Below are 23519 nucleotides of genomic sequence, written 5' to 3'. Positions count from 1 at the left end.
CCCCTGGTGAGTCATAAGATGATTTATGACCTGCTGCTCCCTATGGTCATCTGAATTTAGGAGATTATTCACTAAAACCAAAGACAGAAAGGGGACCTGATTAAATTTTAGATGTGTGTAAGCTCTTACATGCACCTGCAGAGAGAGAGGGAGAGAGAGGGGGGGGAAGGGGAAGGGAGGGGAAAAGGCAATGTAACACGGGGGTTGTTGATTGGACAAAACCTCCCAGTTTTGACAGCGAGGGAGAGAGAGAGAGCAGTGTGTAGCGGATATAAACAGCAAAGGTTAATTGGGCAGGTGAGCAGGTGAGGAACTCGAGAAGGAGGCGGCAGGCTGCGGGAAAATTTGATCCTCCAGCATCAGTCGGTGCATCCAGCCCTCTGTGTATATATAAGACTGAGCCAGCTGTCAGCTGCCACCACAAAGCCTTATCTGCTGCTGCTGCTGCTGCTGCTGCTGCTGCTGCTGCTGCTGTTTTGGACCTGGACGGAGAGGAACCCGAGCCAACAGCGGTGAGTCCCACAGCTGCACGGGGGAAACTCTCAGTGCAGGTGTTGGCCAGGTGTGCTGCCTACCTGCCTGGGTGACAGAGCCTGTAGCCTACACTTCACTTTTTTCACTGTTGCAGGGGGTTTAGTCAAGTTTTAGAAATGTTTAGCTGTGTGTGAAATTCTTTGTTAGCCTACAAACAAGTATTTTTACCACCAAATCCTCTAAGGAGTAAAGTGACAAGATGTGTTTTTAAACTGTTAGGTCAATAATACGATTTGTTTTTAGCTCACCAAATATTCACTACTGTAAACTAGATGATGAAAATAACATAAAAAAACAATATATGTACAAACACAAGATAATATTGGGACTGTGCTAAAATTACTTATGAGGTCAGAAAGTTGTGTGTTTTTAATTTATGCTAAAATAACTGTCAGTTTTTGTTTTTTTTATTTACTCTGCTGTAAAAATATTTAGTTGTTGAAGTTCATCAGCACCAATGTGACTTGGCCCAGCTGACTCATTCTGTAAGAGGCCTGAACAGCTCAAACTTAAGGGAGAGTCCAAGAAAATAATAATAATAATAATAATAATAATAATAATAATAATAATAATAATAATAACACTGTGGGGAGGGGGGGGGCTCTTGCTGCTTTTTTATCAGATAAAATATAAAATTGTCCCTCTGCTATCACACCCTGCTCCCCAGTGATTTTTGTGCAGTCCCTAAATGCCAATTATTTTGTACAGCCCAAACAAGCCGATTAAGTGCAGCAAATACTCTCAGTAATTAAGAGGCCACCAGGGGCAATCGCATCAGGAGCACAATTAATCAAGAATGAATCATAACATAATTAATTATGAATTTATAAGATAGAATTCATGAAAACCACAAGTATAACTCTAAATTTTTTTTTTTTCCTCAAGCATATTTGCCAAACAATCACTGCTGGAGTTTTGATGGGATCATAATATTAACCTAGATACATCAGCAAATGCAAAAAAGTTAATCCAGCACGACACAAAAATAGAGTTCAATCAAAAAGCCTGAAGTAGGTGAAGAAAAGGTGTTTGACAGAGAGAGAGAGAGAGAGAGAGAGAGAGAGAGAGAGAGTGTATGTGTGAATAATTTACTGAGCTGTCCTTTTACACTGCAGGACCAACATGTCGCTCACCTCCATCCTTTCAGCTGAGGCCATTGAAAATGCTGTCAAGGACTGTCAAGGTAGTATTTCATCACAGTCACACGCACACACACACACACACACACACACACACACACACACACTGGACCAATCCCTGCTTTGGCAATACTTGAAACTACTCATTATCAAATTAAATGCCAGCACGCTGTCCACCGCTCAGCAGATTATGCAAAGTACATGACTCCTCTATCTGCCACTTCAACGTGATGATAAGACTTTCACAGGATCAAAAGCTATAATTAACTCAATTAATTCACACGTAATTTTGATCAAATGCACAATAATCCTGATCTGCAGTTGGTAAATCAAACTCAGAACTCACACGGAAAGGTGCATAATCTTCTCTACAGCTGCATTGTGTTCATTATTATACAGTGTCCTCTCCTCTAAAGTCATATCCAGCTTTGAATAAAGGAATGAAACCTGAATTTGGAAAGGTTTTTAATCACGGTGGCCTGTGTCTGCCGGCCTTAAAAGATAAAATCAGGGGTTGAAAATCTGCCACCTGGACAGCGGCCACACGATGTTTTAATCTCCACGTCAGCTCCCAACCTGGTGGACCTCGGCTCTAACCCCACTCTTCCTCTTCCTGTTCCTTTTTTCTCATTATGCTCATTACGTGTTAATGTGTTTTCAGCTCCGGACTCATTCTGCTACAAGAAGTTCTTCCAGCTGTGTGGCCTGTCCTCAAAGACGCCCAAGGAGGTCAAAGATGTCTTCCAGATCCTCGATGAGGACAACAGCGGCTTCATCGAGGAGTCTGAGCTCAAGTGTGTGACCCCTCCCTCACCTACAAGCTTTTGGTCCTTTCCCAACATATACAGTAATATGCTAAGTGATGCTATCACTGTAATTCTTATTACCTCCAGTCACAGGAAACACCCAAAATAGCTAATTCTTACTTAAAAACTACTTTAAAAGTTGTCTTCAAATAGAATAGTTTTCATATTAAATTGTACTGAGTTACAGGGTTGAATATACAGTTTGTGTGTATTTATGTGTGAGTCTGAAAGAAAGAAAGAAAGAAAGAAAGAAAGAAAGAAAGAAAGAAAGAAAGAAAGAAAGAAAGAAAGAAAGAAAGAAAGATTTAGTCCAATAAATCACAGTAGTATTATTGGGATGGCACCAGTGTTATTGTTGTAATTTTTGTTGTATAATTCACCTCTGTGTAACAAGAGCTGTGGGTTGAACTATGTGTTTTTAAATGCATCTCTGCATGTGTCAGTGAAAAGTCAACTCAAAAACTACCTGTATGTGTGTGTGTGTGTGTGTGTGTGTGTGTGTGTGTGTGTGTGTGTGTGTGTGTGTGTGTGTGTGTGTCCAGGTACTTCTTGCAGCGGTTCATCCCCGGGGCGCGGACACTGACTGAGGCAGAAACCAAGAGCTTCATCTCAGCAGCTGATGATGACAGTGACGGCAGAATTGGAGCAGAGGGTCAGTGTCTGATTTCTCTCGATCGTATTTTTAAAACTCCTGATGTAAGAAGAAATTATCTCAGTGGTTGGATTAAATCTCAGTGGCTCAGTGCAGCTTAAAGCACTTTTAGCCCCCTGAGAAAATGTATTGTTGCCATTGTACGTTATTAGACAGACTATTTAAATTCATTCAGTGCCAACTACCAGTCTTTTGCTAAATGGAATATATTAGATTTCAAAGATCTGGGATCATACAGTGAAGACTTTTTCTTTACCTTTACCTTTATATATTGAGTGTTATTGAAACGCACTGCCTCAGGCTTCTTTACTTACAGTAAATAGGGGACTGACTGTAAGAATAACAAGCAGAGTTTGACAAAATATTTGTAGTGACAAGCAACGCAATTGATAGAAGCAACACAACAGTGCAATAATTTAAGCATTTTACTCCAGAGGGATGTTTAAAGGCTCCTTTGAGCTCAGACTTAAAATCATGAAAATGTTTCTTTGGTGCAGAAAGTCCTTGAAGTTATGTTGGTGCCTTCAGGGTCTTTGTTTAACCAAGTGGCTTCAGGTCCATCAGTGCAGGAACCACATGCCTGGACACTACAAGTCATGACCTCCATGCTTATCCCAGTTTTGCACATCTTCCAGCTACTAGTAATATCTGAGCTCAGCTGTATTACATAAAAGGATCAAGTGTTTGGACAAAAAGATGATTTCTGTCTGTTGCTTTGTCTGGTGTCTGGTGGCTGGTCAGTTAAAGGTCCCAGTGTCTATCATACACTCACAGATTCTGCAAAAGGTTGTTGTTATTTTGGAGAAGAGCCATTTCAACATGCTTCTTTTTTCTCTAGAATTCCAGACAATGGTCCTGTCCTGAGTTCTGCAGATGAAGATATCTCAAGTCGTCAGGTCCTCAGTCACCTCCCCAGCTCCGGAGTCAAATGATCCCAGCTTCCATCCCCAAGTCCTTTTCTACCAAATTCTGTGTGCATTAATTGTTTTTGAATGACCTTTTGTCCATTTAAAAACAACAGACTTTTAATTTGTCTTTCCACTGTGATGGTCCATGTTTTCTTGTCTGTGCACGTCCCACCTCTGACAATGAATGAGATAAATAAACATGTGGAAGCATACATTGCCTCTTTATGCCTGCCCTTTGTTATTTGTGCATCCTCACCAATGAAATTAAGTGAAATTCATAATGCAATATTTGATTCTTATCTGAAAATAGAGCAGTTTCATATGATGGTACATATAATATTCTGATATGAATTTCAAACACGAAGACATAAATTAATCATTTACACCAAGATGACTTTTAGAGACAAACTACAGCCTAAAGTTGTTGACATGCAGCTCAGGAATAAACAGTACTGTACAAACATTTCAGGCATGTTTAATAAATAATGACACCAATAGTTGTTATTGATCAATTAACTTAATACAGAGTACAGTAAACAGAAAAAAACCTAAATTAAATCAATATTTGCTGTGTACAGAGTGAATTTGGGACCGATCAGATAACTCCCTGATGGTGTTGCAAAATGGATAAGAACATAAAAGTGTGGGTAGTGTGTATAGTGTATTATTCATAGCTCATTAACTAAAATATTCTCAACTATGGAATTTTATTTGGGTATTAATTTAGTTAGGGTTTTCAAGGTTTTTTATAAAAAAAAAGATATAAAGTGGATTGATTTGAAAGTAAATGTGAGGTATAACTTAAACAAAGAGCTGAACATGGAGATTTAAGTTACAATTGTCTTTCCAATATTATATATATAGTATATAATACAATTCAAATAGACAGTGTCACTGGGTGTTTCACTAGGTTTGTTAACAAACTCCACCAAACCAAACAGCACAGTGCGCCAGCATTATCTCCACTGTGCAACGTAGAGTTGCAGGTCGATGTAACCAAAGATGTAAACAAGGTGAAATTGAAACCATAAAACTGCTTAGTTAAGTGAAGATGAAAACGTATTGAGAAATGTGTCCTTTAATACAACAGACGTTAAGAACAGTTCTTAACACGCTCCTTTTCCTTGTGGAGACTAGGAACCTTTATTTGGTTTTGAAGCTGCTTCTACCCGAACAGATTCGCTTGTGACACCGCGCTGTCAAAAGCAGGAAGTTAAGAATGTAAAGTATAATGCGGCGTCTCCTCTCATTGATCTCATTTCCTCATTTTTTATTTTTATTTACGCTGTCTACAACCACGAGCACCTGAAAGCGTTGTGTGTATATTCTCCGAAAGGTGAGTGTTACCGTCGTGTTTTTCCGTTACCGCCTCGGGTTTTCTCTCCGCCTGGACCTCAGCAATCACAACTCTAGTGCTAGCACAGCCAGCTAGCCCGCTAGCTGCTCTGACTGACTTGACTTCACATCGGCTGGTTGTTGACCTGGTAACCGTTAATGTTAAGTATTTGAGCTCGTTAACTCACGGGTCTTTTTAATTCAAATTATCATTCACATAAACAGCCGGTGTGTGAAGACATCGAGGTGCTGTAGTTCAGCTCGTGGAGACTTTACCGGTTAAACGACAGCGGGAATCTCTGCTAAATTTAGTTACCATATGTGGACACAGTGACAGTGACAAAATATGAAACAAGGGGGGAAATCAACAATTAATCGACTACTATAATAAAGTAAAAAAAACAACACTGAGCTTTTTCCTCCACTGAATTTATCCAGCGCTTCTGAACTTAATTTCAAGTTAAGATTTTAGCGTTTTACTCAAAACCTTAATAATATAAAAAGGTAATTAAGTAAGGTAGGTAGTTGGACCGACATTAATAAATCCTACATTAACCACCTTTCAGAATGAGTACTTTTGCTTTTGATATCAAAGTATATTTTACTGCTAAAGCTCAAATTCATGTGCAAGATACTGATCCACCTTGTCAGCAGAACTGTGCATCCTTAGTATAAATACTTTCTGAACCTTCTGTTTATCAACTATACTCAGTGTGTGTCCACCCATCAGTTATTAATTAGTTAATTATTATTATTATCTCTAGATTTTACATGCTTCAGTATGTGATGTACCTGTCTTCATTCTGCAGGAACACGGCATGCTAACCAAACTGTCTTTGGAGCAAAGGAGGTCCAGACACAAGTTACACTAATGCTGATGATCAGGTAAAGATGACATTGATGTAACCTGGATGAAATCTGGTGATGTTTCAGCTTGTATCTTGTCATCAACTTTCTCTTTGTGTCTGTTACAGTCCCAGAATGGCCTCAGGAATGCAAGAGAAACAGTACACACCATCTCTGCTTAGTTTTTTCATTTATAACCCCACATTTGGACCACGGGAAGGAGAGGTGAGCTTGACTCCGAGAGGAAGAGTTGTTATGCACATGTTTTACACCTGAACGACACAAGTAACACAACTTCCTTTTTTTTTAACTTAATAGTCATTAAGAAAACCTTTTATTTGGTCATTGCATTGCTAATGCAAAGAGTCTTTTTTTAGGAAGAGAAGAAGATTTTGTTTTACCACCCCAGTGAGGTCGAGAAGAATGAGAAGATCCGAAATGTGGGCCTCTGTGAAGCCATTGTACAGTTCACCAGGTAAGAGATCTTAATACTGTACTTTAAACAGAGACCACGGTGGCACTTTTAGCTGATTGTCTCGCTTTGAGTGTGTCTCCTTGCTTTTCACAGTCATGTCTTTTTGTCTTGCAGGACCTTCTGTCCGACAAAGCCAGCTAAATCCCTGCACACACAGAAGAACCGGCAGTTTTTCTTCGAGCCTGAGGACAGTTTCTGGATAGTCATGGTATCTTAAAGGCTTACATGTACATTAGTGGTTCAGCGTTTACTGTTTGTCTAGACTTTGTTGACTGTCTTTGGAATGTAATTTAGTTTTACCTCACTAATCCCTTTTTATTTGCTATTCCTCAGGTGGTTCGAAACCCAATGATCGAGAAACCAAACAAAGATGGTAAACCTCCCACAATAGAATATCAGGAAGAGGAAATACTTGTGAGTCCCGAGAGATACTCCTGGATGTCTTCATGTCATTTTCTTAAAATATTGGCAGTTTTACATTTTACTTACCATTCCCTCTTGTCTCTGTAGGATACTGTTTATGGTGCTGTCGTAAGACAATGCTACAGCATGTACAAGGTCAGTTCAAGTATGTTTTATATGATATTAGCTCTTATGCTTTTATGCAGCTTTTCTCTTTTGCATATGTAAAGTGTATATTGTTTTTTTTTTTCTTATTCTAAAAGCCACTAACCACCGTACCTCAAACTACCAATGTATTTATAATGCAAGAAGAATTGTTTTGTTATAATAATTATTTTCTTTACGCTGTAGCTCTTCAATGGCACGTTTGGCAGAGCAATGGAAGCAGGTGGAGTGGAGCTGCTCACTCAGAAGCTCGAAAAATTCTTCTACAGGGTAAACATCTGTCCACTTCTCACTTTGTTGCTAGGTGGATATGTATATTGACCCTGCTTTGACGACATGATTTATTTTAATATAATAATGCACAGACAGTTATTTATAAAAGTCAGTCAAGCCTGAAGTAAGTGTTTCCACAAGGTTTGTCCTCTTGACATAGATTTACTGTTGTTGTTTCTTTGTAAATGCTCATGTTACTCTTAACAAAATCTTGAAAATGTTTGCAGTCACGCCTGTTTTCTCAATACTAATCTCTCTACATCAGCTGTCCTCACTTCATGCTACTGTCAACTTGCTGGAACAATGCAGCTATAAAGCAAAACACAAAGTATAAAAAATTCATTTCTAATTAGGGAATACCCTTCTTAAGTTAACACAGGCTTCCCTCTCCACCATGTAACTCAAAGACAGAGAGAAAGAGAGAGGCTGTGGTGTGCGTATCAGAGGTTGAATGTCAGTGCTTCTCTGCCCCAGGATGATGCAAGCGTCTGTGCAGACGGCCAATCACGGAGTTTCTTATTCTGCTTTCTTTATTGCACTGTAAGGAGGCACTTGTAGACGTGTAAACTAACCCCCTTTCTTCTTACCTTCTCCTGTGTCTTGTCATTTTGTCGTGTGTCTGTGTGTGTGTTCATTCTGGGGTTTCCAGTATCTGCAGACTCTCCACTTGCAGTCCTGTGACCTTCTGGATGTATTTGGAGGCATCAGCTTCTTCCCACTGGACAAGATGACTTACCTGAAGATCCAGTCCTTTGTCAACAGAGTGGAGGAGAGCCTCAGCCTGATCAAATACACAGCCTTCCTGTATAACGACCAGCTTATCTGGTAGGGACTGAGTGCTTGCTGAAAATTTGTTCTAAACTGTGCGTGACTGTTCCTGACATCCACCATCTGTAAGGTTTCATGGTTCCCACAAACTTATACAAAAATCAAAGCACCGACATCTGCAAACACATCATGGCATGCTGGGTAAACAGAGGTGGCTTTAAACACAATGTCTAATCCTCTTTGCGGTTTATGTGCTCCCTGACATGTCACTTGCCTTTAATTGCGCTGTGAGCCATCCGGTTCTGAGTATAAGCACAGGGGGATTACGTGATTGCTAATGAAATGGCTCGAGAGCAGTGTGATCTTTCAATGTGAACTGTCAGTAGACAAACAGAGAAGCTGTTTAATTATTGTCCAAATTAAGCAGCTGCGATGTGTGCTTTCATGCTCAACCATGGCTGAACTGTAATTACAGCCAGGGGACATTTTGATTTAACATCTTAACTGATGATGCAGAGCACAAGTTGCAGTATGTTGAAAAATATACGGTTCACACTTTTTAGTTTTGCTTTTTTTTTTTCTCAGTCCGGTGTGAAGGTTAGGAGGTGTAAAGGTTTTTGATTTTGTCTGCAGGAGCGGACTGGAACAAGATGACATGAGGATCCTGTACAAGTACCTGACCACCTCGCTGTTCCCCAGACACTCTGAACCTGAGGTGAGGAGAAGGGAGTGCACAACGGACAGATAAAATGAATAGATCAGGGAAGTGTGGGACACAAATTGAGGACATTATGAAAGCAACAAAGGAGCAAGGAGTTTTTATGTAGAATGGTTTGTGCTGCCAATGCTCAGCTCTCCCCTCTCGTCATCTCATAGAATTTTATATTTACAGCACTTAAATATAGTTTAATCGTTGATGATAATTGACCAAACATAGATGAAAATATTTGATGTTGGTTTCAACCCTTGATCATGAACTTGAACTTGAACATCACATTGATTAAATACAGTAAGAGAATGTAATGCAATCTACTGTAAAGGGTTTATTACATTAATGATACAGACAGAGTGTTCAAGACAGTTGACCTGAATATGAGTCATAAATAGTATTTTCACATTTTCCCTTCTCTTATTATCTTTTCTCCTGTTAGTTGGCTGGCAGGGACTCTCCTCTGAGGCCAGAGGTTGCAGGGAATTTGTTGCACTATGGAAGGTAAGTCACTATATGAATGTACCCACTTCCTCTGCACAGAGTAGGATCGAATTGAGACTAAAATTTGGATTTTGTTGTTGTTGCTGTGTTGCACCAATAGAGCAAGCTTTATACTTGAGTAATGAGCTTTGCTTGTTGTCAACCAAATTAGATAAGGCGGGAACCCCCTGGGATAATGGTGCATTCAGTTTGAACTGGGAACTAGGAAATTCCAAGAGTACAGTCGGAAATATAATTTTAATTTAATAATAACCGGAAGGCCAGGCTAAAGTCTGAAGAGCCTCACCAAACCCAACTCAAAATCCAAGGTGGCTGCTCTGTGCGTCACGAAAAGTGAAAACTGTAGTATTGTACTGTTTATTAGCACTTCTGTCTTATTTGTGTTTCATCAGTCGTACAAACAGTACTGTCCAGATACGGTGTTTGTACGCAGAAAATACCACATAATGTGTTGTAATCAACTGGTATTGCTAACCGTAACAACAACATGCTTCCAGTATGTTGTGCTTCAACACAGTCAGCTCAGGCGTGACGACATTCCCAGCTCTGACATCCGAGGTAAATGGAACGCGGCATAATACTTCATGGTCAAGCAACAGAGCAGAGGGTCGAGTATTACTGTAGCCTCGGGGGAAAGATCCACTTTCTCTTCAGTCCTGGTGTGCATATGTAACTAGAGAAAGTTTGCTCAGGAATTTACTGTCTGGAAGAACTTGGGTGTCTGTATGCTGCTTGATGTAACCAGTGTCCAAAGGTGAAGTGGGGCTGCTGCAATAGTCCAAGTCTGACTCCTGGTGACATACGATGGGATAGGATTTTACAGCTGTAACTGGATGACACACTAGAATATAAAGACTACCTGACGAAGGCCAGAAAAGTCATTATACTGGGATAAAGTGAAATAAAAAAGATGACAGCTGCACTTGGAGATCCATGCAGGCAAAGCTGCACATAGAGGAGGCATATTTAACACACAGACATGCCTTTGCACCCATTGCAAGTAGTTACGCTTAATATTAAATGGCATCCATGACCTCCAGTGCATTAACAGCACAACAGTGAATTCCTTGTTCAGTTTGTGATGTTATCGTTTGAATCAGTCATGAAGGACTGAAGCTTGAACAACCTCTGAATTAATTTTAGAACTGAGGAAATGAATTAGTCTTTTCCGTGATTAAACTAGAATTACCTCCTTGCGGTTGTATGCCTCTGCCAATCTGTCCAATTGCAGTTAATTAGGTGGGATATGTCCTAAGTGGTAATAATGCCAAGATAGAGAATTGGGGCAAATAGGGTTTAACTGTCACTAACATTGACTGAATATCAAGTTATTAGAATTCATCATGAGGGGAACATGATTTAAGTGATTAGCAAATTTCATGGAAACGCATCCAGTAGTTGCCAAGACCTTTTACTCTGAACCACAAATATGAACTTCATGGTGGCGCCAGAAGTCAGTGGGATTCATCCTCTGAGGACCATGAATGTATGTACGAAATCTTATGGTTTATCTATCCAATAACTGTTGAGAAATTTTATTTTAGATTAAAGTGGTGAACCGACCAACTAACATTAAACAGAATACTGAGAACTTTAACCTCTCCCCAGAGGACGAGCCCTTCCTGTTTTAAACGTCGCTTTCCGCCTTCGGGCCAAAATGACAACTTCTTCCACAGGATAGATCATGAAACTGTAGATTCACATGAAATGTTCTGAGTGCGTTCATGTTCCCAAGAGGAAAAAGTCTTGATTTTTAATCAGCCTTTTGGGGTCCTAGTGAACCGTTGGTGTCTGTCAGATAACACATCCATTATCTGAATAATTATTCAGCTAAGCACTTCTCTGTTCTCTCCAGGTTTTTGACAGGACCTACCAATCTTAAAGATCCAGAGGCCAAATTCCGATTTCCAAAAATATTTGTCAGCACAGGGGACGGCTATGAGGAGCTGCACCTGATCGTTTATAAGGTATGATTGAGTAAATATGTTCTACTATTTCATCCACAGACTCAATCTCTTGATTCATTCATACGCATACGGGAATATTTTAATGTATTAAAACAGGGGGGAGATTGTTATTCATTTTTAGGATGATTCTCATAATCTGTGACTGGAGGCTTTGTTTATGAACAGTAGATTTAGGATGAACTATTCCACTGCTCTATCAAATGATATGGATTTTTGAGATTAAACAGCAGAGTTTTAACATGATGAAGTACGTGCCACGATGCTCATCATCACGTTAATGTAATTTCTAACCTGTGTGACCTTGATTCTGCATTTAACCTGCACTGATCTGCTCTTCTGCAGGCGATGAGCGCTGCTGCTTGTTTTATGATCAGCGGTAAGTGTGCACCCACATACTTTTATGATGAAATTAGCTTTCTTTTCCCTTTTTCCAGGTGATTTTTTTTTTCATTCTGTTTTTTGTAGTATTTTCCTGCTCATAGGAAGCTAAAATATTACGTTTTTCTCAACTCTTGTCCTACAATCCTTCTCTCCTCCATCTCTTTCCAGCCTCTGTGGAACTGACGCGGGAGTTCTGTGAACAGCTGGACAGCTTGGTGGGCCCTCAGCTTACCTTGCTGGCGTCTGATATATGCGAACAGTTCACCATTAACCGCAGGATATCAGGGTCAGTTGAGAATCCGCCTCTATCGTAATCTATAACTCACTTCCCTGTGAAGGTGGCGTGTTCTCGTCTTAGTCACTTCTTCCTGGTGATGCTACGATTGGGTCAGCATCACTTTATAACACAGAGAAAGATTTAAAGTCCTGCTCTAAATAACAGGAGCATCATAATGACCGTGCAGTATCCCAACATTTAAAGAGCTGGAACAAGAAATTATTGTCATTTCAATAACTTACTAATTGGTTAATTAATTGTCAATTGTAAAACAAAAAAACAAAACTGTTTCTTCATTGTTAGAAAAGTGTCAGAAAGAATCTAATGCGTTTAAAAGAAGGTAATGATTGGGTTCCTCAGGCAGGTCATTCAAGAGCTTTACTTTTAACTGTGTAGGTAGGACCAACCAGCAGGTTCTTGTCTTTTTGTCTTTGTAGAAAGTTTAGTGCTGTTATGTCCTTGGTGATTACAGGAGCCATGTTGTTTGTCATCATCTTGCATTCAGTCCTTTTGTATTAACTCCTCCTGGCTGGCAGTGAAAGACGACCCTCTGATACCATTGGGTATCGTCATGGCACTACTTAGGGGTAACTCAAGCAGTGTAGCTTTAAAGACTGGCATCCTGGCCTGCTCTCCTTTAACCCCAACACTTTGCTTCAGATACGCCCTGGCCTGTAATGTAAGACTGGACTCCCTGGCCAGGACGATTTGATGGGCTCCTTTTTAATCACTCTAGTGAAGAATCCACTGAATAAATAATGCTGTCCTAAAATCCTCAGCTGGCATCCATATCTGTGTCCTGATTCGGCCTGATGGAGCTGTAAATAATTACATACAACATAGATAAAAATCAGTTGTACAGCCCATTTGAATACACACAGCCACACTTCCAGAGATGCAATTACAGCACTGTTACTTTAATAAGTGTGCTCACAGCTCACCATAGGGTGAGTGGACAGTGGAGTAATTGAAATGCAGAACTTGCTTCTTGGTGGATGTGATCATCCAAAGTGATTTGGCTTACTGTATCATTTACAGAATGGTCTGAACTTTCTAACCTGAAACCATAGTTGGTCTGTGTTAAAACACAGTAGAAAGAAGTGGCGTTCATCCAGACGTGTCAAAATTGTGCTTGTAACTTCTCCTGCGTTATGTGACATGAGAGATGAGAACAGCTCCTCTCAGAACCAATTAATGTCACCTTAACAATGAAGTGGGATCCATGAAAAAGATGCATCACCTTTATTCTGCAAAGACAGTGGTTTTCACAAGCACTGGGTAAAATAATGAAAATACTATGTAATCCTAATAGTGAGTGAAGATGTATTTATTTATGCTTTCTTTTTGTTTCATTGTTTGTTTGTTTGTTTTTTTATCTCTTCTTCCTTATTGTGTCTGCTCAGGCCAGAGAAGGAGCCCCAGTTCAAGTTCATCTACTTCAACCACATGAACCTGGCGGAGAAGAGCACCATCCACATGAGGAAGACTGCCAGTGTTTGCCTCACCTCTGTCCATCCTGACCTCATGAAGATCCTGGGAGACATCAACTGTGACTTTGCCAGGTACAGCAGAGAACATCGGCTTGGTGAAACTGCAGCTGTAATAATTCTTTACCAAATCCCTCCAGATATTTGTGAAAGAGTTTTTCTAGTGGCTGGCCACAAATCAGCTTTGGGGGCAATGCTGACCTTCACAGCAGAAACCAAAGATTAGATATAATTGGTTAGTTTTAGTTAAGGAAATTTCCTCTTATGTCCATGTTAGTAGATAGTACGACAGCACACGGCCGTTAAAACTATCTTCAGCTCTGAACAGCAGCTGTAGAGTATTTTCAGATTTCACACACCCAAGAAAGAAAATGTGTGAAAACCGCAAACTCAGATATTTTGCCCTGGATATCAGCACAACTGTGTCATTTTCATACGTAGTGTGATGCTCCTGGGAACTTTGTAAACTTACTGTCTTGTGAAGTAGTCATGAGACTCTAGTCATGCGAACATCCCATTGTCAGTGTGTGGGACTTACGCTGCCATCGACATTCCCAGTATCAATATCAGTTCCTGTTTTGGTGCAGCTGGTGTGTAGATGCTGCTCGTCATCCATCTTGTCAGCACATTCAAAACTTGCTCACCGTGCTATTTATGTAATTGAATATTGAATTTAAGGTAATTACATGTGGGTCTCTTTATGTGTTTTTAAAGACATATTGTAGACTGCAGAGGTAAATACTTAATCGTAGTTAGTTAAATACAATTCTGTCTGTCTCTCAGGGTCGACGAAGATGAAGAAATCATCGTAAAAGCAATGACAGACTACTGGGTAGTCGGCAAGAAGTCAGACCAGAGAGAACTGTATGTGATCCTGAATCAGAAGAACGCCAATCTGATTGAAGTAAACGGTATGTCTCCACCACCTGGCAAACAGTGAATCTGTGTCATTACCACCACAATAGACAATCTGCCTTTGATGCTTAATCTCCACTTCACCCTTAATGCCCTTTTATCTTTTCTCTTCCACAGAGGAGGTTAAGAGGCTTTGTGCAACGCAGTTCAACAACATATTCTTCTTGGACTGATGGCGCCGAGAGACTGTTTCACCACACTAAAGACTGTCAGTGTTGCAGGGTATCATGACAGCATCAGCGTAATGCAATAATTGCATTGTAAAATAAAAAAATATATAATAAAAAGCTATCTCACTAAGTTTTTTTTAACCTACAAAATTGTAATTTCCTCTTGTAATTATGTGTAAAAATCCAGATTTTTACTGTACATTTTCTTTTCTTTTCTTTGTACATACTTGTAGGATTTTGTTTATTTTTGTTTGTTTATTTGATTTCTTTCAAATTACGATTTGTTCATGCATTTTTTTTAATGAAGGCATCGTGACAAAATTAAGTTAAAAACTGACATGCACAGAACAGTTTACTCCAGGTTCCTTTGATGATCAGTGATAGTTTTAAAATAAGATGTCATCATGTCAAAAGTGTTGTGGTTTGTAAACAACTACGCTAACTTTAAATAAATTAAGAATTAATTTTACTCGATGTAAGAAATGTCTTTTTTTCATTTGAATGTATTTTTAGTTTAGATGCATAACAATGAATAAAGGTTGTTGACAGTTTACCTAATAACATCAGTTGGAACAGTTTTTCTCATCATGAAAATGAAAATAAATGCTGATTAAGGCACTGAACTTTTACATCTATCATATGGTAAGATCAACCTCTTATGCCTCAGGCCAAAGACAGTTTATTTGAATCAGAATTGCATCTTGATCCATAATAACTTGGTCTCCCTTCTGCCAAGTGCAGGGAAAAAAGAATCAAAAACATGAGATCAGATTTAATCCGGCAGCAATACTGTCTCTTTAATAGGAAAAATAAATGGCAAAATTAAAGGATAGACTGACACTGCTGCTTTCAAATATTGTGAAGTAGAATGCACTATAGAAAAGAATATACTGAGGAAAAAAAATACACATTTGCAATAAGAGTTAGAAAAACGTGCGTATTGACACAGTGGATCTTACTGTTCTGAACCGTCTTAGAGACCAGGTTGGTTTCCAGCATTGGGCTCTGCCTCCTACCTAACGGACCTTTTTCTGTCAAATATGGAACTGTCCTCATCTGCACCCAAAACGTGTGGAGAACCTCAAGCCTCCACTCTAGGGCCCAATTTCTTTTACTTGATAACTTTAGGTTCCATCTAACCAAAATATAATACCTCCGATCATTGCCAAGCTGACGACACTCAGCTATACCTCCCATTAGAACCTGGTGATAATGATGTTAATAATTTGATGCTCTCTCTCGTTGAATGGCTCCAGTATGTGAAATATTAGATGGCAAATAACTGTCTCAAATTAAATTATAGTAAGACCGATTCCATCGTAACACATCCCATATGACCCCTGCCCCCTCACCTCAATGCTCAGGCCAGAAATGTTGGTGTCATCTTTGATTCATAGAGCCATAAAATGTGACAAACAAATTAACACTGTTGTGAAAGGTTGCTATTTCCAGAAAGGAACAGCCAGACATAAACCATTTGATCACCTTTAATGATCTGAAGGTTAACATAAACGCCTTTACTTCCTCCTGGATTATAGCAATGCTCTCTATTTGGGAATTAGCAAATCCTCCTGGTCTTGTCTACAGCTGGTGCAGAATGCTGCTGCCAGACTGTTCACTGGTACCCGGAAGAGAGACAGCATTCCACCTGTACTTGCATCCCTGCACTGGCTACCAGTCAAGTATCAAATTGAGTTCAAGGTTCTTTCATTTGTTTTTAAGGCTTTACACGGCCTGGCAGGCTGGTCTGGCAGGCCAGTACATCCCCTGAGCTCCTGTGCTCCCTTTCTATCCCCAGATCTCTCCGATCCGCAGGCCAGCTGCTCCTGGCTGTCCTTTTGTCGAGGATAAGGGGAAAGGTTGATCGGGCATTTGCCGTAGGCGCCCAGTTTTCTCTGGCTTTGAATGGCCCTATTTATGGCTCTATTTTTCTCTTTCAGCCTCTGTGTTTTTTTGTTTTTATTTTTGTCTGTCTCTGCCTGGGGTAGTTAATTTGTTTCCTTGCTTTGTTTCCTGTTTCCTTTTGGCTTTTATCATGTCATGTTATTTCTTTGTATTTTATTGTACAGCACTGTGGTTGTTTAAAATGTGCTTTTAAATAAACTTGATTTGATTTGATAATATAATTTAATTATTTAATTAATATTATGCAAGGAATGACAAAACAAAAAACATATAAAAGTGATGAGTAATAAATTGTTGAATTTACACTTCATACTCCAGACCAGAGGGGGACGACAAATCTTAGTGTAACTACCACAGAAAAACCATCTGAAGAAGAATACGAAGAACCAATCAGCGCTCACTGTTGCCGCGTGACTTGCAGCCAATCAGCGTCACCTTAGGTGAATTTCAAAAACTCACCCGCCATGATTGTTATGTTTTTCGGCTGAGCAGAGTTCGTCCGTTGCCCTCTTAGTTTTTGTTTATTTAGTTTTTTACAAGACGGTCCCAAGAAGGAGTTTGTTTTAAGGCTTTTTGGAAAGGACGGGGTAAGACGGATGTGTAATTAAATGTTGTCTAATTAGCTGTTTTAGGCCTTTCGTTATTAATTCAACAGTTAAGTTAGTTGGTCGCTTCCTCTTGTTTCACGATCAGTCGTTGCGGGGCAGCTAATTGTGGTGGCTAACGCATTAAAATCACAATTTTGATCAAACGCAGCGTAAGTTTTCACAGGCTTTATCATTTACCGATAGATAAATGTTAGTTAATCTTTATGGTCAGTGGTCGAAGTGAAATTTTAATCATATGGGCCGTGATAAACAGAAGTTAACGTAATGTTTTGTATCACTGCTTTAAGCTAGTAAAATATTGCATGTATTATCCAGGGGAATAATTTCTCACTAAATACAAAAGTTGTACGTGTTGACTCATTCTGGCCCATTTTTTTATATTCTGGCTCTTGTGTTTCTTCCCCTTATTATGGTTTGGTTGACCTCGTGGCTTTTTGGTGTTTACTGTAGTTTAATTCAGTAACGTTAGCCTGTTAGCTAACGCTACTGTAACTGAGGTTAGGCAAAACAAGTTTATTCATATTTAGAGACACAAGAAGTCATATAAAAGCTTTATTCTGGATAAAGTAAAGTAATCATGTAACGTTAAAGTAGCGATATTTGAATAAATCTCTGTTGTTATTAACTGTTGATGGGCATTTGCAGTAGCCGTTATAATATTTGTTGACTTAAAGTAAAATGAGACAGTTACAGTTACATGTATGTGATGCATCTTACTATCTGTAATAACTGTCATATCCAGTGTTCCTCTAATACATCCTCTACCTCTTCATAATTATTCCAGATAACATGGACTCTCGATTTGCTCACCTGCGCCAGCGGGACACCAGTGTGTCTATGCTGAGGGTAAAACTGTCCCGCAGAAGGTCTCAGTCCCAGAAGGAGAATCGGGATCGGGCCGTGAACACACGTAGGCAGCTGGACAAGCTCCCTGAGCTGGATGTCTCTTCCCTGGATGCCTCCATCGCCATTGGCAATATGTCAATCATTAAAGAGAGGACGCAGAACATTGCAAAACCTGCTAAAAGTAATGCTTCATTATCCATCACAGCTTCAACTCAAACCAAATAACCTGTGTGCATGTACGATGACCAATAACCCTCCATTTGAATGATTAACATGTCTTTTTAGTGCATTAATGGGTTACAATGACTAGCAGCCATTTGTATAGAAAACCTGCTGTGATCATTAGGCTGCTCTGCCTTTTTGTGGCCATCATTCTGACTAACTTGTGCCTCATCCCACACTTGTTTGTCCACAGGTATAGCAGTAGAGGAGAGGTTGAAACAGCTTGAGCGCTGGAAAGAGCGGAAGGCTCTTGAGAAGGAGAAGGAAAAGAGAGAAAAGGAGCGTAAAGGGATATTTAAGACTGGCCTGTATCATCCCAGTGACACCATTTGCATTGTTTCTCTCCCTGTGGCCCCAGCTGCTCCAAAAAGAGCTAAAGAGGTGAGCAAGGACTCAACAATAGACCTGTTACTGTAATTTATACCCCTACCCCACTGCTTTTATTTGTTCTTACTGGATATGAAGACCTAAGTAATAACAAAGGGAAACTTATTTGTGGCTGGGTTCACTTTAATGATCAACGTGCAATTTATGCTTGTCTTTCAGACAAAAGTGATCCCATCCCAGAGTACCAGAGTCACCCGTTCAATGAAACAACAGCAAGTGCCGCAGGTACTATTTTCTCTCTGATCTGGAACATCTTTCTGATATCAACTTCCATAAAATTAAAAGCTGTTATGCACTTTGTTGCATCATTTTTCTTTTACCAAAATCTCTACAGCCTTTGAAGAAACAAGACCCAAATACTGTGGCAAAGAAAGGTAAACTAATTGAATGTTGCTTTTTATTTTAAATGATTCATACTATCTACTGCAACCTGGTGATTTCATTTGACTTTACATCTGACGTGTTGCTCTTCCTATAGCTCAACCTACTGTGGAAAGATCAACCAGGACCCGGGTGGCTCCTGTCAAGCCTGCACCGGCACCAATTACAACCAAGACCAAAGTTTCTGCAGGTAACCAGTAAGAAGAAAAAATCTTGCACTTAAGTGGACCTTGAGACCAGCTATCATGTTGGTTTTACCCTATTGTGTTTCCTTATTTACATCTCACTCTGTGTCTCTGTGTCATGCCATCCTACTGTAGTGGTGCCTGCTGTACGAGCTTTGTCGACCAGATCAGCCAACAGGCCTCCTGTTACATCGGTTCCTGTGATGAAAGACAAGGCTGCAGGTATCGTACACAAAGAGTTCAAGCAGGTTTTTTTTTTATTCTTTGTCATTGAAACTGTAACACCGCTGGCGGTAAGATGGTCAAAGCAAACTGAGAAAGACGGTACTGTTCTAGAAAACCACTCTTACTATAGAATATCCCTTCCCACCCACAGATGTAAGAACCACTAGGAGTAGAGCCATTGTCAACCCTGTGGCCCCTCCTTCTGGCAGAGACAGAAACTGCAAAGGTACCATTTAAAGTTGATAGTTTCACATGTGAACACGAGCAATTGTTTTTAATTTCTTCCCGGTTTCTTAATGCATCTTTTTTTTTAATACAGCGAATGTCAATGACACCACCCAGACTCCTGTCCCCAAGGTGAGCATTTCTGTGAGTTTACGCAAGGTGTTCAACCTGCGATGACATTTTATTTTTATTTTTAGTAGTAACTTGTTGATCACATAGTTTGCTGTTACTGTCTTGTGTAGGAGCCTGAGCTGAAGGAGCCAGAGGAAACACTTCATCCTCCCAGCCCAACGCCCTGCTCTGAGGAAGAGGAGGAGGAGGACATGGTGGTGGACCAGGCTCCAGCCGACTCTGTCCCTGCTGTGGAGCCTGTTGAGGCTCCAGTCTCTTCATTTGCCCCAAAGGGGTTTGTCTTCCAGGCTCCTGTTGGATTGTCGTCCTTCAAGTTTGAGCCTCTCACTCCTCGCTCAGCAGAGGCTTTCCTTACACCCAGGTGAGTCTGTTTTCTCTCTTTTTATATTTTTTAGTTTTTAAAAAAAAAAATCTATTTAAAATACAAGAAAGCTTTCATGTTGTGATATTGTTGCATCTAAATGTCATGTTGTGACTCTTCCTACCCAGCCCCAGCTTCATTCTTCCACCAGCTCCTGTATTCAACGTTGAGCCTCAGTCTGAACCAAGGGAACCCTCTCCCTCTATATCCCCTCGCCGCTCCCCGACTCGCACATCTCCCTCAGTGGCTCCTCCAACTTCAGCCAGCCCCCTGGAATCAAAGCATGACGTACCATACTTCAGGTGACACTTTTTTTTTGTAAATATTGTCTAGTCATATATTTTAGTTTTATAATTAATTGTTCAGTTAATTCAATGTTTTAAATGCATTCTTTCTTTTTTTTCTTTTTTTTTTATTCAGATCGGAAATTGCCAATGAGACAGACAGACTTACGACTCTGTCTGTCCACTGGGAGTCCAAAGTGGAGGATGAGTCCATTCCAGAAGAGAGTGAGTGTGTCTTCTCTAACAAGGGCAGAGTGACATCTTAAATATGTGACTATTTAATTTAATTTGATTTAACTACAGAGGTGGTGGTGTTCCTAACAGGGGAACAATGCCAGTATTCCCTAACTGAACAATTGTAATTAAGTGTCTTTATTGCTCCTGTCTGTTTAGTGAGAGACCGTATGCGTACAGCTGTCGGCCAAGCGAGGCTGTTGATGAAGGAGCGTTTTAAACAGTTCAGTGGTCTAGTGGACGACTGTGAGCTGGGCCGAGGTGAGAAGATCACCACCTGCACTGACCTGCAGGGATTCTGGGACATGGTTTATTACCAGGTGAGTGCCTCACAGGAGAGGGACAACATGTTGTTTCAGACACCAAATGTATAAAGAGAAGCACAATTTTACATATTTTTTTCACTTGTCAGGTAGAGGATGTCAACAAGAAGTTTGACGCTCTCAAGGAAGCAGAGGGCCGAGGCTGGGTGGAAGAGCACAAGCCCCCACCACGACAGAGGAAAGTAGTGAAGGTGAATACTCTGAAATTAATTTAGATTCATGAACGCTCCATCATCATCATCATCATGAGAGCTTACATAGAAGTTAAGAAGCAAGAAGTGCAATGGTCTGAAAACAAACACGTGTCCTTTTGACAGAAACCATCAGCTGCACCTGCCAAGCCAACAGGAAACAAAGCAGCAGCCAAGTCTCGCCTGGCTGCCGTGAAAGCAGCCATGAAAGCCAGACAGCAGGCAGCTGAGGCAGAGAAAGCCACAGAGGATGCTGGTAAAAGTGAGGATGACCCCAGCCTGAACTCTCAGGGACCACCACCCCAAGAAGAGGCCCAAATGCCAGACACTGTGGTCTTTGATGGAGGCTTCTTCCAGGTGGAGAGCCCAGCCAAACCACCAGGTAAAAGAAAAGTAACTACACGCCAAAGGCCGTTTCATGTCATGTATCAGAGCTTGCTTGTGTACTGTTCCCAGCTGCTTGAGCTTTAAGATTGGGGTTAATAACCAATTCATACATATTGTTGTCTCTGTAGGTTCAGTGAGAAGATCCAGCCGCCTGAGTGCCGCTGTGCTGCCTCAGGCCTCTCCCTGCTCCAACTATCTCACACCCAGAAGACTCACTCGACGATCCTTTGCATTGGCACAGACTCCCGTTCAGACCGTCGCCTCTCCTGCTCAGCCCATTCTCACTCCTGCCCACCTGCGTCTCACCCACGACCAAACCCCAGCACAAGCACCAAAGTCTCAGGGAGGCACTCCTCAGCCGCCCCAGGAGAGAAAGGACACTGTGAATGTCTCTCTTTGTTTCTCACCTGTCAAAGAAGTGCATTCAGACGACACCCAGCCTGAAGGAAGCACTGCACAACAGGAAGAACCGGTCTCTGTACCAGTACTTTCACTGCCATCCATTTCTGTAGTTGAGGCGAAAGACGAACCAGCTGAAGCTGCTGATGTTGACTTCCCTGTCTCTCCAAGATGCTCCCTCTCTCCACGCAAAACACCTCTTGTCTCCCAGGCCCCTGAGCCCTCATCGTCTCTGAGTTTCTCGCTATCGCCCTGTGCGAGTCCTAGCCAGCCTCCCATCTTCCCCCCTGCTGCTGTGCAGGGCCACGTACAGGCCCAAGAGTCTGTGTGTTGTACACCAGACAGCTCAGTTGTTGAGGTAAACAATTTCTCTGACTTCACTAGAATTCTGTTTTGAAAAATCTCACACTCAGCTGTTGTTTGGATCACAGCTTTGAGTGATCCAGTCTTATCTGTCTATACAATAAACAAATTCTCTTGTAACTTTAGGAAATTCCTGGGTTGGACTTTGAGCGTTACCTTCAGCCATCACAGAGATGCAGCCTGTCGCCAAGGGGGGCAGTTGCCATAGAAACACTGTCGCCTATGGCAGTGGATGTTGAGATGGAGAGTCCCAGAAGTCAATCTGAAGATCTGCTAACTCAACAAGAACCAGGTACGACTGATACCCATAGGCACTGTGCATGCACTCACGCTGGGTACACTTGGGTTTGTTTTACCTTAACAACACTAATGGGTTTTAAAGCTGCAGTAGGCATATTGACATTTGAAGAAATTAATTTATATAATAAGAATTTGAGAAATAGTAGTTTTAAAAAGAAATTCAGATCTAAAAAAAATAGTTTTAACTGTCAAGCCTGAGACATCAGATCTGCATACTGCAACTTTAAGTACAAATGTTGTGATTGTGTGGTTTTTCTTCTGGCGTTGTTTGATTTTAAACTGTTACAAATTGCACATTTTTACTATTGTTACTCACGGTTATGCTCACTCTCTCACTGTTGCCACAGCAATGCCAGAGGTGCCTTCAGTGTTAACCACAGTGTCACCACAGGTTAAAGTTTCTTCCATTTTTTAAAATTTCTTATCTTCCAAATATTGACATTGAACAGTTTCCTATACTCTTGACTAATACTTTTGTTTCTTTATTGCAGCCTTAACATTGCTAAATATTATTTCTGAATTTTCTTGGTGCATTTTTTAGGTTCAGACAGCGGAGTCTGCCCTGCTTCTTTTCACCCCGGACCCAAAGGAACGGATACGCCAGTCTGTTTGTCCAAGTGACCTCATGGTCTTCACCCCTCCCTCTAATGTGTAGCAAACTGTTTTTCTATTTTAAATTTTAACATGTATTCACTAACTTTGTTATATCCTTTCAGAAAAAATGTATTTGAGTGATTTTGACATTTATTTTTAGATTACTGGAAAATAGTTTTATCTTACAAGATGGTTTGATTAAAGTTCTAGTTGAGAACAAGGAAATGACCAATACTCCTCATTTACATCCAACA

The 23519-nt window shown here is 40.5% G+C and overlaps 3 protein-coding genes across 5 annotated transcripts; all 3 read left to right on the top strand.

Moving 5' to 3' along the window:
- The first annotated feature begins 311 nt into the window (after positions 1-311).
- pvalb9 (parvalbumin 9) lies at positions 312-4251 on the top strand. Its single transcript, XM_023429315.2, has 5 exons — positions 312-512; positions 1650-1717; positions 2335-2467; positions 3022-3131; positions 3970-4251. Exons 2-5 carry the CDS (start codon positions 1657-1659, stop codon positions 3993-3995), a joined length of 330 nt encoding a protein of 109 aa, XP_023285083.1. The 5' UTR covers positions 312-512; positions 1650-1656; the 3' UTR covers positions 3996-4251.
- A 980-nt stretch (positions 4252-5231) lies between these two features.
- ccz1 (CCZ1 vacuolar protein trafficking and biogenesis associated) lies at positions 5232-15331 on the top strand. The gene is made up of 17 exons (XM_023429314.2): positions 5232-5375; positions 6184-6259; positions 6349-6445; positions 6598-6695; positions 6810-6903; positions 7029-7109; positions 7206-7253; positions 7449-7532; positions 8185-8360; positions 8937-9018; positions 9455-9516; positions 11372-11483; positions 11826-11859; positions 12033-12150; positions 13545-13703; positions 14412-14539; positions 14661-15331. The coding sequence occupies exons 2-17, from the start codon at positions 6246-6248 to the stop codon at positions 14714-14716; spliced, it is 1443 nt and encodes a 480-aa protein (XP_023285082.1). The 5' UTR covers positions 5232-5375; positions 6184-6245; the 3' UTR covers positions 14717-15331.
- A 1748-nt stretch (positions 15332-17079) lies between these two features.
- On the top strand, positions 17080-23490 carry dlgap5 (discs, large (Drosophila) homolog-associated protein 5). Of its 3 annotated transcripts, none has more exons than XM_087180116.1 (19): positions 17080-17205; positions 18011-18253; positions 18488-18675; positions 18841-18906; positions 19016-19055; positions 19160-19252; positions 19383-19469; positions 19624-19698; positions 19792-19829; positions 19955-20190; positions 20319-20492; positions 20611-20699; positions 20868-21028; positions 21121-21222; positions 21349-21604; positions 21738-22366; positions 22498-22663; positions 23019-23062; positions 23213-23490. In XM_087180116.1, exons 2-19 carry the CDS (start codon positions 18016-18018, stop codon positions 23324-23326), a joined length of 2796 nt encoding a protein of 931 aa, XP_087036242.1. In that variant the 5' UTR covers positions 17080-17205; positions 18011-18015; the 3' UTR covers positions 23327-23490. The 3 variants fall into 3 exon arrangements, with proteins under 3 accessions (XP_087036242.1, XP_023285101.1, XP_023285103.1); XM_023429333.2 differs by having other exon boundaries at positions 19940-20190; XM_023429335.2 differs by lacking the exon at positions 23019-23062 and having other exon boundaries at positions 19940-20190.
- Positions 23491-23519: the final 29 nt, after the last annotated feature.

Source organism: Seriola lalandi, unplaced genomic scaffold (genome assembly GCF_002814215.2).
Source record: "Seriola lalandi dorsalis isolate HSWRI2012SDOR001 ecotype SW California unplaced genomic scaffold, Sedor1 jcf7180002054892, whole genome shotgun sequence".
Classification (NCBI taxonomy): Eukaryota; Metazoa; Chordata; class Actinopteri; order Carangiformes; family Carangidae; genus Seriola; species Seriola lalandi.
Note: the sequence above shows the minus strand (reverse complement) of the source record. Positions and strands in the feature narration are given on the sequence as shown.